The sequence below is a fragment of the Channa argus genome, chromosome 17, assembly GCF_033026475.1.
Source record: "Channa argus isolate prfri chromosome 17, Channa argus male v1.0, whole genome shotgun sequence".
Classification (NCBI taxonomy): Eukaryota; Metazoa; Chordata; class Actinopteri; order Anabantiformes; family Channidae; genus Channa; species Channa argus.
Window position 1 is genome coordinate 16541973 of NC_090213.1, and position 12978 is coordinate 16554950.

General features: G+C 41.0%; 1 protein-coding gene across 10 annotated transcripts in view; it reads left to right on the forward strand.

The window, feature by feature from the left end:
- The window catches only part of LOC137102546 (neurexin-3b), a 268103-nt gene that overhangs the window by 191459 nt on the left and 63666 nt on the right, over positions 1–12978 (forward strand). For all 10 annotated transcript variants that reach the window (XR_010911241.1, XR_010911242.1, XM_067482174.1 and 7 more), the window contains one exon: positions 7493–7674. Coding sequence is in view for 8 of the 10 variants with exons in the window: in XM_067482174.1 (XP_067338275.1) it covers positions 7493–7674 (182 nt within the window). In the remaining 2 variants the exon portion in view is untranslated. The remainder of the gene's footprint in view (positions 1–7492; positions 7675–12978) is intronic.

Sequence of the window (12978 nt, forward strand, 5' to 3'; positions counted from 1 at the left end):
ACTGGTGGCAGCGCGCAGCATTAAAGATAGCAGACAGGTCTTCTTTGTAGCCTGGAGTGTTGTGTGGATCTCAGCTGCACCCCACCCCCCGCCCCACCCACCCACTTTTGCCCCTCTTTTTGTCCCTCCTCCCCCAGTCTCTGAAATCCTCTTCAGACCCCTTTCCTTCTTCCTCATCCCCTTCCTTTTCCAAGCAGAGAGAATAGGAACTGACATCTCCAGAGGACCGAGAAAAAAAAACATTTAAAGCCCTTCCTCTCTGTCCGCTTGCTGCTACAACAGAGTAGAGTGTCAGTAATGCAGCAGGAGGGGAGACAGAGAGGGGGAGAGACTGAGAGAAGAGGGTGGAGAGGGTGAGACCGGCTATCTGAGTTTGGCCGTAATGAGGGGGGAGTTGTTATGGCTTACCTTCTGCTCTAATAGTGTGTGTGTGTGCGTGTGTGTGTGTGTGTGTGTGCGTGCGTGTGAGGGTATTCGCACTTCGGTGTACTCACATTTGCGCCTTTGCAGTGTTACATGAAGCTGAAGTGAGGATACATGACTGCTTTGTTAATGGGTGTCTGTGAGTCGATCTTCCTGTTCTGCAGCAATCTGAGGATGATTTGACATGTCTCTGAGTAAGGCACCAATGTTACAAAGCCCTTCCCCGTTGCTCTAAGAGGGAGTGTTGGAACATCTCACACTTGCGTCTATGCCGCTTGACTCTCTATCTCTCCATCTGTGTTTCTTCATCCTTTATTCTTCATGTCTTACCCCTCTGCTCCTGCAAGAAAGTGACTCTTCCACCACTCTCCTCTGTTCTCCCTCTCTACATCTCCCTGGTCCTGCCTCAGCAACATGATACAGATGGCAAATCAAGCTGTTCATTATGAAAATATGTCAAGTATATGTCGCCGGCCAATGAAGGGTGACAAAAAAGATGAGAACTTTTTGATTGAGCCATCTCACCGTGTGGTGGAAGTTATTGTGTCTGAAATGTTCCTATCTAGTAATAAACATTGCAAACGAATTTCAGGCTACAGGCAAGAATTAGCTGTCATGAAGACATGAAATAATGCTTTAACAGCTGGCTAGCTTATCAAGCTAGTTAGGTCAGTCGCAGAATTAGTTAAAGAAAATGAAAAGGGCTTGGTAAATACAGTATCATCCCATGGGCAAACTGTGGCGTTCAAAGACTGCACTGAGTTTGGTGAGCTCAAACAATTCACAGTTGTGTTCTAATTAATTGAAATAGATTAAAAGACCTGTGTGGGTGGGCAGGGCCTTCGGAATGTCTTATTACATAGTCCCACTTAATGGAAGGCTCAGCTGAGATTAGGTTTACTACATGAATGACAAAATAGTTTATTTGAATGTTTAGTTAATCTGACAGTATTGTTTACTCTGTATAAGAAAGGTGAATCTTCTTTCTGTTATACTCGTGGTCCTCTACTCTTTTGGATGTATATGTGGTGGACAGGATATTACAAATATCCCTGTTTGATGCATTTCAACTATAGCACAAACTAAACTACACAACATTTTCTAAATTGACTATAAAGTTTAATGAACACCTCAGTCTCCATCTGACAGCTGCTCATGTTTAGATTTGTAACTTCCTTTTTCTTATACAGTAAATGCGCATAATTGTAAAACAAGTATCTTAGTTTTGGACTGTTGGACAGACAAAACAAGCCACCAAAATAGGAAGGACAATGTGTTCCCTTTCTGGAGACATTGGTTGTTTCCTGTCATACACCTGCAGTCCCTGTTCACTGGCACCAGCAACTGACTCCAACCAAACTGTCAACACTAAATCTCACTGCAGCAGAGAGGCCTTAGCTCCTCTTGGCATCACTGGCCAACTGTAACACAAATACAACCACTGTAGTATTTGACTGCTCAATCCCAGCGAGTGAAGCTGCTGCCCAGCGGCTCAGACTTTATCATCCCAGCTACTGGTACCGCTTTGCAGCCCAAGCAGCAGCAGCCTGAGCCTCTGCCTCGCTTTGTTGCATTTGCTAGTGGGCTCTGGCTCATAAAGTTAGAATATGACTTTGATAAAATGTTATACATTGTAGAGTAATCCACACATCCCTTTGTATGCCCTTTGTAGACTGGGAAATAACATCCAAAGTCATAACTTCAGACTTTGTGTTTTTACCGCTTGGTAGTTTTTCTGCCAACTTTTAAAATTCCTCCAACTTCTGTTCCAGTAACGATACCTAACATTCCTAATGATACATACAAATGAAGTTTCATTAGACTCCAAGATTTGTATTTTACCAACAGTTCTACACAAATCTTGGTAAAAAACAATAAACAATATGTCTTAATCCAATTTTTCTATGCATTTTAAAGACTGTTGTGTGCTCATATATCATAATCCAGCTTCCAGTTTTTCACAGTGTACGCTCTTGTCCATTCAGCCTCTCTTTTCTCTTTTTCTTCTACTTCTATTACCGCTGGTTTTTGGCGCGTGAATCTATATAGTGTAGTAATGCTACAGCTTATTATAACAGGGAAACACTCAGTGTAAATCATTCAGGGCTGGCTGTTTTCCTTACAGAGCCATTCTTCACAGCACAGTGCCCTTCATCAATCACATGCAGCATTTTGCTCAGTGTCACTGATGAGAGATGGCCCACTTGGCCACCATGTGTGGTGACAATGAAGAGACACGTATACACACACACATTGTTTACTTTATGTGTGCTTTCCATAGACTGCAACAGCACACATAGACATTTACAGTATTTTAACCATTTGCTCCATACTTGCTTCTGGCAGCTGATTTAAGAGAGAGAGAGAGAGTTCAATCATCAATCTGGCCCTTCACTCCATCCCAGAGGGGGAGAGGCAACAGTTGGAAATATGAATTATGAAAAGATAAGAGGTTGTAAAATGGAGATAAATCCCAGTGATTACACAGCTCAGTATCTCACAATTTGATTCTTCTGTCAATGATTCTTTATTGTAGTTGTGTGAAGGACAGCAAGCCTAATAATTCTCCATGTATGAAGCACGGCAGGGGAAAGCATTGTGGTGATAGAGTTCTTTTGAATGTGATTGAGGAGGCAATTACGTTTTGCATCTCTGTTTCAGGATTTTTTTTGTTGTGTTTTTTTTTTTTTTTGTTGAGGCTTCTCTTTCTTTTCCTCATTCTGCGATGGCAGAAAATTCGACCACATCAAACCGTGTTTGTCTTCTTTTTCCATCCCCTGGGGTGCCAGCACTGCAGAAAGCCCAAGAGATAACAAAGGAAAAGACATAAAAGCACATAAACAACACACACATACACAGCAAGGAGAAAGGAGATGATGGCGTGTGTGTGTGTGTGTGTGCTTGTGGATGAGTGTGTGCAAGAAGTTTGGACTCATTACTGTCTATGCAGATGACTTTTGAGTGTGTGCATGGATTCCTACTCGGAGAGATTGAGCTTATGGCAATTATACGCACTGCAATTCGGTGTCTTGTTGGGATAGCTGGTTGTGCCACCTTTTCTTTTTGGCTATCTATACACATGCACACACACACACACACACACACACACACACCAAATAACATCCACAAAGAGTGGAAGAAGGTTCTTGACTGCCGCCTCCCTGCAGCCTTTGCAGTTGGACAGACAGTACCAGACTTTTACTGAAGGTCTTCAACCAACTGCCTCTAAACAGAGTGTTTATCACGGCATGGCGTGAAGCCTGAATTCAACCAATTACCCAGCTATAACAGGCATCCACCATGACAGCTACTTTGCTCTTTTTGTGCTTTTATACAGTAGATAGCACCGTTGCCTAGTACAGTTTAAATGTATGAAAGATTGTGAAAGGAATGGGAGCACATGGCTATATGTGATGTACATAAATAGTTTTTTTTTTAATCTGGTTTTCTAATCACTATTCACTGACTGAGCTGTCAGCGACTGTGCAGGTTGATGGGAAAGATGTTTCCCGCTGGTCAAGTGGATTGAAACCAGTGACCTTTCAGCATTTGTGGCTGTGTGTGAAAATGATGTATCCTCCTCCTTTTTTTTTTTTTTTTCCTCCACTTTTCTCTTGTTGGGCAGTGTCACGTGGGGGCCTGAAGGACAGGACATAGTTCTGTTGTGCAGACAGGTGTCCTGACCTTCTGTCTGCTCTCCCACGCCTCGGGGGACCTCTGCGAAATAGAGGCCAAGGCTTTGACCTAGTCTCTCATCTACAGTTTGTCTCTAAATGGAAGTACACAGCAGATGCAATGAATCAAAACAGAGGAAAGAAAATACAGTAGCGCAATGCCTTTATTTCAAGACTAACACCATACAGTTTTAGTCTTATTTGGAGGTAGTTGTTGAAGGAAATCAGTGGGGGTCATTAGATTTTTACAGGGCTTCCGATCTCCCACGCCATCCATCCCAAATCAATGGGGCATTCTCATACTACAATTGGCTCCCTCTAATACCCCCTGGCCACGGCAAGATTGCATTATTTAAAGATGGAGATGAAAGTCCCGTCTGATCCACCAAAATAACATCTTGTGCAGTAATCTGTTTGTAGATTTGATTCCTTTGATGGTATTTTCCCTGCAGTTGGCTTTTCACCAGGGCTTCATAACTGTGAAAGCTGTGTACGTGTTGAACGCATTATTTCTGCGCTTTGCTTCCATAATGTTTCAACCTTGAAAGCAATGGTGGCAGTAAGTTTTCAGTGTCCATCTTGTAAAGAATGCCAAGGATGGAGTTGTACAATGTAAAGACAGAACAGACAGGTGCACGTGGCTACAAAATGGAACGAACTTTGATTTGTAATGTTACCTTACTGCTTTATTATGTTGCTGGATCAACATAGTGCATTAGATGTTCTACTGTATGTTTTCAAAGCCTTTCCTGCTCTGTTAAGAAGCAAATCACACACTTTGTTACAGAAATTCCTTGGCTGCCCTATTAATGAACTTCTTTTCCAGACAGTGAGGAACATCATTTTTTTTTAGATGCACCGTGGAAAGGTTTTAAAGTACTAATGTGAAGAATCTAGGCTAATTTAGAAAACAATAGGAACATGGTGATTTAGTAAATATGGATGAAGAAAAGCTCCCTTTTCTTTGGCATTTTGCCAATGTGCTTTCAGTATTGCTCATTTTTAAAACCGGGTAAAATAAAACCTTGGAATGACTTTTACTTATATGTGCTTCTCACACATAGTATGTATATCCCTATCACATGGGAAAAGCCCCTCCTGCTCTGTAGTAAAGTTAATCACCTAAAAACACTGACTTTAGTAGTTTAGCCTAACTGTTGCAGACTTACTGTACTGCCCATCTGCATGGTCCTGTTCCTCTGTTAAGATTCTTCAGAGAAGATGACAGTTTCGCATACTATGAATGCATGAGTTGTTATGCAGCGGACTTCCTGTCTGTGTGGAAATACAGCCCGTGCAGTCTGGGCGCAGCAGGTTGTTAGGGAAATGTGCTACATTTCGGCAATCTCGGGTTCTCTCTGTTCTCTGTACTTGTGCGGATAATCACCCACTTGTGCAATTGTATGTGAGAAGGCATCATGTTTTCAGTGTTTGTGTGTATGCACATGTGTTTTCACACTTTCATATTTGAGCATCACGATGTGCATTTGTGCCCGTCGGTTGGCGTGCATGTGGCTGCCTGTGTGTGTTTCGTGCTGAACATTGTCTTCTTGAAACACTAAGCAAATCTCCTCAATGTGATAATTGGCTCCCCGGGGTGCTTGTATCTTTGCTGCTCATCATCGTCATCCCCTCCAGAAAAAAAGAAGTGTGTGTTAGATTAGATAGACGAAGTTTGCTCCTTAGCCGGGGAAACTGATCCCAAGTCTGCCTGAACTCTTTTGGCAAGAAGAAACTTTAAGGCAATAAGACAGTGGGGCCAGATCCAGTGCAACCTGGCTGCAGGCTGCTATCTGTTGTCTTCATTGCACTTGGGCCTTGTTTTCAGCCAGACATCATGTCACGGTGGAAATGAGCTATTTGAGGCAGGTGATACATGATGCAACCATCAGCTTCAATAGTTTAAAAGTCATTGAGAGCAATGGAGAGATTTTCTTGTTTTTCTTCAGAAAAACAGAGGCTGTGTTAAACAAACCATGTATGGTTATTAGTTACAAGCAATTGTTTGAGGCTTCGAAATGCTTCACTTGCTTACATATTTTTCATGTCACATCGTCGACCTTAGCCGGTGGTTTTGCAGTCCTGACACCCAAGATGTGTAAAACGCAGACCTGTTCTGTGAGCCTCGAGGCAAATAGACACACTCATCTGGTCGTCAGAGTGTCTCCGTCTCTCTTACTCCCTCTCATCCATATGTTCTTGCAGTCTCCAGGGTATTCTGGACCACAGAGCAGATTGTTGGCCGCTTCATAGGGGAAACTCTGAGACAGCTGGGCAACCATCACAAGGCCAAACAGATGTTCAGGTGACTTGGAGAAGAAGTGAATGGAAAAGTGAGGACACGCTGAAAGAGGCAGAAGCAGAGGGAGGATCGAGGCAGGAAAAAATAAATTAAAACGTTGATGTAAAAACCCAGACTTCATTAGTAATCCCCTGTCCGCCCCAGAGGTGGGCCGAATATTTTCCACTATCCTTAGGTCACAGGAGTCTGTTTCGTCTCCCATATTGATTCACCCACCAGTCTATCTGCTGTAGGTCTAATGCCTTTGATCTCTTGATTATCTTTGCCTTAATGTAGACGAGATGGCTAAGCGGCTCAAGGATTGAGTGTTTTAATTCTGACGCACCTTGGGGAATGTTCAGAAGTTGGAATTGAATCCGACCCTGCAACCAAATATTTAAACTTTTCTCTATCTTTTTTTTTCTGCTCCATGTGATGATTAAAAAAGGAAATCCACCAACAACTTTGACGTATCTTGTGGCCCAGGGCCAATCAGAGCTTCTAATCTGACACAAATCTGCATAGTGGCCTAGGTAATAAAATTTTGTCACTTTGTCACCCCCCCCCTTCACACACACAAGTACTGGATCCCTTTTTTTTCTACGCTGCATTTGTCGAATTAAACCCGACGAAGGAGCTTCGATTTTTTTTTTTCTCTCTCCCTTCTCTCCTTTCTTGTGCCAGCCTTTGTTCTTTGGTTGCAGGTCTCATATATAATACATGAGGATTCGGAGACTTATCCGGTTCTGGCCATAGTGGATGTTATTCCCTGGAAAGGGCTATATTTAAGAGCTGGATAGGTCAGAGATGGCACCGGGGGAGCTTCCACCCAAAAGGTGGTAGTGACTGAATACCATTAAATCCCTAAAATAGAACTCAACACAATTACATTGGATAAGTCGTAAGTTAGCTGTGAAGGTATTCTAGCAGATTTAGCACCTAATAGAAGTAGTTTGGAAAAGGTTTTGTCACAGTGTGGCTTTTTGGTGACGACACTATACTCCCTGGTGTCAGGTTTGGCTGTGTTTGTACATAACCGAATTTGAATGTTATCTCTATATTTATTAATAAATCAAATTTCTGTCCTTTTTTTTTTTACCTCTTGTTTCCACAGCTGGCACCACCTACATCTTCGGTAAAGGAGGGGGGCTGATCACATACACGTGGCCCAGTAATGAGAGGCCAAGCACACGGACAGACAGGCTGGCAGTTGGTTTTAGCACTACCATCAAGGATGGCATCCTCGTCCGCATTGACAGTGCCCCACGTCTGGGTGACTACATCATGCTCCACATCGTAAGTACTAATGTTGTCCATTCAGAGTTCAGGATTATTTAACAGCTTAAGACCTCTCACTCCAGTCAGTCATGTAATTGGTTTGAGGCTGAACATTTGGTTCAAGCTACTTATGAACAGTTTCTTGGCCATTCTAGTGCCAATCAATTACAGTACATTAATTTAAGCTTGTTTTTTTACCCTTACTAAGCACTAACATGTTTCTAGCATCACAACCAAAAGCATGCAGTAGCTGGCCAGGTGATGACCATTAATAAACCTCTGAGGTTTACCTATTGCAAATGCAGGCTTCGAACCAAATTATAAAAATAGCGCAGACCCCTAAAGTAAAAATAAAAAATTTACTCCCCTTCCCTAAGTCTCTGCTCACCATCCTCTTCCAGTATATCACTACTTCTTCTCCACATTCAAACTGACTCCCAGCATGAATAATGAATGCAACTCTCCATACATATGCAGCATGTTCCCACATGTTGGAGAAACATGATGGAAACCAGGGAACTGGGAGGGGGTTGCGAGTTGGAACTCTTGGTCAGTTGACTGTGTATCCATGCAGCATCTTAATAATCTTACTTTGTGACCTTGTATTTGACTGATTTACATAAGCATCATGTATTTACATAATCATCAACAGAAGCTAGAAGTATGCAGGGCATCAAATCACTGCAGTGGAGGTATGTAGAGGTGGTGGCGGCGGTGGGAGATTTGCTGCTGACGCCATGCAAAAAAGGATGTGATGTTGAGGAGGAGCTACAGTTGCTTAAGCAGATTGAAAGTCTTTTTCTTCTTAAAGAGCTTCCCTCATTTCCCGAGTGCTGGCCATGTGGTGCAGAGAAGCAGCCATCTGCTCTGCAAAGATGAGGGCCAACAAAAAGCTGTTTTGAGCTGCCTTTACATTTATAGAGTGATAAAGCAAGTGTGTGTGTGTGTGTGTGTGTGTGCGCGTGTGTGTCGGTTTCCATGCATGTGTAGGTGAGGGAGGAATTGAAAGAAATTGCTAAAGATGTACAGTAGCTTGTAAGGGCAATGTGGGAAACGCCTCCCTGCATGTTTATAACTGACTGAGTAATTGCATGAAATTTCTTCTGTAATTTGGCTTCGAGTCATTGGGTGGCGAATGTCTTCATTTTTAACATGAATTTATTAATAGAAAAAAAGTAAATGTAGATTTTGCCAATACATTTAGAAAAGCAGGATTATCTGAATTTACTTTGCTGTATGGGCAACATTGCACCAGTAATTTCTCAAATGATTTATTGACAACCAAGTCTGTACAAACAAAGTGGGCTTCATGTGATTATTAACATTGTAGCCTTAAACTATACTGTATAATACTTGGCAAAAAACATGGCGCTGCAAGGCTCCCTTTTTACTACAATTACACCGTTATTGAACAGAAACCAAAAAAAAAAAAAAAAAAAAAAAAACTGCACTTTTGCCACAGGTAAACAGTAAATAATGAATTAGACCTTGAGTGAACATTCAGCTGTGAGACTGGTAGACTTTGAGGAAAATAAACCACTACTTGACCTCTCTTTCAGTGTTTGTTGTTGGATCTTGAGAACACTATGTCATTTGTCCCACCTTTGTCTCCACCATGGTTACCACAATGTGAACCTGGTCTAATTTTCACTTAATACAACTCTGCTGTGTCCCCAAGGTTTACATGTGCTAGATATGCATTTAGATCGCAGACTTCAGTGAAATGTCTTTAGATAATAACTGACAGATGTCAGGTCCTGGCTGTCCGCATTTTGTGTTCAGCAATTAATCTGGAGCAAAAGGTTAAAGACATTATGTCAGTTCTGGCTATATGTCTAACCAAAGGCCTCATCAGGCTCAAGGCCATTACATTAGCCTTGAAATGACTCTCACTACCTGAGAATCAGCACACAGTCTCGTAAGGCACATTACAATGTCTTAAACAGCTGAATATATATATTTATAAATATATTTTATAAAGTGGTAGAATCAACAAAAAGGAAAATGATATCTGCAGGCTTTCATTGCGTACTCAAAGTTCCTTTTGAATAACATTTCACCAGGAGGCCATGAATGTCTTTCACTGACCTTGACTCAAGTTTCTTGTTCCAGTTTACTCTGACAAAAAAAAAAGATGAAATGCGTATTTTTTTTATTATTTTTTTAAATGTGCAAAGCCAAGAGCACCAAGAAAAACACATTTGGAGGAAAGACCTAATCACTGACTCCTCTCTTTTGCTTTCTTCATTATCTCCTCTCCCTTCTCCTCGTGATTAGCTTACGGCTTGTTTGGCAATCATGAATTAAAATGCTGATTGTAGTGTTTACATTCTAACTGCTAAGAACAACTGCATGCTTGGTCTGAAATCTAAGGGGCAATTTGGGGTAATTTGAGGAGGTGAGCAAAACACTTTACCATTACGCGTATTTCATTTATGAGTTCATTTGTTTTGTAAATGCAGGGTGTAAAATCCTTGGCAGGTGACATCTTGTGATTCATGTTGCATATAAGAAGACAAGTAACGAATCAAATGCTGAAGTGTGAACCTAAAGCTGCGTCGAAAACATTTATCAAAGATGTTTGTATCTCAGGTGACTTTTTAGTGAAGGATTAGACAAGAGGGGAGCTTGTGGCAATAGCACAATGATTTGTAGTTGTGTCTATGTGGGGTATGTACAAGTTTAGGTGTGTGTGAGTGTGTGTTGGTGTGTGTGCGTGTGTTACAACTTGGATAATCTTCACCTGGAGTCATGTGCAGTCCCTAGCGAGAGAATGCGTGAGTCACGACCAACACATCTAGCCCACGGCTTACAGTATTTCTGTCATGGATTTAGGCTTACACACACACACACACACACACACACACACACCCACACACATTCACAGAGTGAGAGAAATCCTTAAGAATCCCTTCTCTACTACATCATTTATCTAGAAAAATTCCCAAGACGGGACAATCGAAGACAGTAACTTAAAAGAGACTTCCTAAAAGACATTGATGTACTCTTATCACATATAAATAAATCTCCTGCTTGTAATAAATATAATTAAAGTTTGTACTTTCAAAACTCGTAAAATATGATATGGTTATTAAAGAAAGACTGTACTGTCTCTTCCTTTGAAGATACAACCCTTTGACTGGGATATCCATTTTAATCACCCGCAGCTGGAAATATGTCAAGGTTGATGATATCTATCATAGATATCTATATGGATGGAGAAAATGTAACAAACAATTGTCATAGTTTATATTATGTTTGCCTTAACCGCCAGAAAAAAAGGCTTTAACATTGCTTAAAATCTACAGTATGAGTGAGTGTGAATTCGATTTAGCTCGCTCCACCGTGGCTCACTCCTGTAGAGACATCATAGGTGACAAGTTAGAGTCAGGCGCTGCAGAAATGGAGAACGCTCCATCAAATTTTATGTCTGACAGCTCTTTTGGTTTCCAATTAAGGTGGAAATCACAGCAAGACACCTGACAGGATAAAGACTCTGCAAATGTTGCAACACATTCTCTGTAGCAGATGACTTAAAAATATGCAGCACTCCATCCAAAGTCATTTCAATAAAAATTCAAATCGCTACCACATGGATAATATGACATTTCAGTTTAAAATATGAAGTTAAACCCCTTTGAAATGGAGCTGCTTTTGTTTAAAACATAAACTTTGTTTTCTTGTTTGTGTTCAACAGGGATTGAAGTTAGAGAGGAGTTAAAACGCTTCAAATTTTACTCAAAAACCAATGTAGTAGTAGTAGTAGTATCCACATTTTGGGGGTTTTCATGTTTTGCACTTGTGTGTTGCACTGAGATTAAGCATATTCATAAGAGCATTTTTTCTGCTGGGTGATGCTCTGGATGTCTTCACACATGGATTCATGTGCTCATCTTTAGCCCTGGAGTTATTTTACACATATTGACAACAAATCAGGTTCATGTTTCATAAAGAAGTGACAGCCCACAGAATTCCATTACCCTCTTGAGTTTTCCCCTCATGCTAATTCACAGGGAAAAAAGTATCCAGCGGCTGCTGGATAATTGAAAACCCTAGTGCAGACACAAGATGTGAAATGACATGGGTGACTGCTGCACACCAAGTACCATACCTATTTCCTGTTATCTTTATATATGTTATAGTACATGCAAACATAAGTGAATTCATGTATATTTTCATGTATAAATGCAGGGGTACAGATGCATTATTCATTCCTACCTGTCTCTCCTCATCCATCCTTCCCTTCTGTCTCCATGTGTTTATGTCTAACCATGTCTGCCTCCCCATCTAACTTTCTCCTCTTTCTGCCTCGTTCTCTGACAGACATAATGTAAGATATTTGATGTGCACCTGTGTGCATTAGTGCGTCTATGGCCATCGATATATTGCTTCTATCAAGTTCCCCTGCCTCGGCAGGAAAAGATAGATATTATCAGGGTTGTGCCTCGTGGCCTCTGATAGCCTTACAGCTTTTTATTTGACTTTGTATTTTCTTACCACCCACATTTGATTTCCCCCCACAGAAATAAAGAGCTGGAAAAATCTACCTCGCAGCTGTTTTCACAACTACAGTAGTTTCTTGTAGTGTATACACTCAGCACTTTGTAATGTTGCTGATAAATAAGTATTTCTTCGTAGCTGAACAGCAGTCATTTCTATCTCCAGTACTGTATTATTCTAATTTAGCAGCTAATACAACTGTCTGTGTTCTGCTTTATATCCGATATTTAAAGTAACTAATGATAATTAAAGGTTGTTGTTACAAGAACATTACACGTTGGCCGCTTTGTTTCAGGTCAATGTATAGCACCGGATTACTAGATTTGTACCATCCCCGGGGGTAACACTTTGACATAATGACTTTTCACAGCAGGCTGAGCTTAACTGGCACACTAGCTACCAGATGGTGAATGGTCATATGTTTGTGAGGTCGATCTTTACATGCCATAGTACACAGTTATATAAGAATTTGGGAAACACTGTGTCATTAATAACAGAATTAAAGGTTAATTTGTGACATTATTTAAATATTTTCAGCAGTCCCCATACAGATGCTAAAAGCGATGATGAATTGCCTCCACTCACAGGTAATGTTGTCAGCCTGCAGCCTGGGCTTGCGTGTTTATCTGTGCCATAGAGCGTCATTATTATGCAAAAATGATTAGAAATACATTATCTTAACCCACCACTTCACCGAGTGAGGTTTTGTTTTATTAATGTTTCCCAAAATGCTCTAAATTGCTATATTTCCACCACATAAATAGTTGAATAGTTTAATTTTGCCTCTGTCTGACCACTGTAAAACAATTCCAAACATTTGGT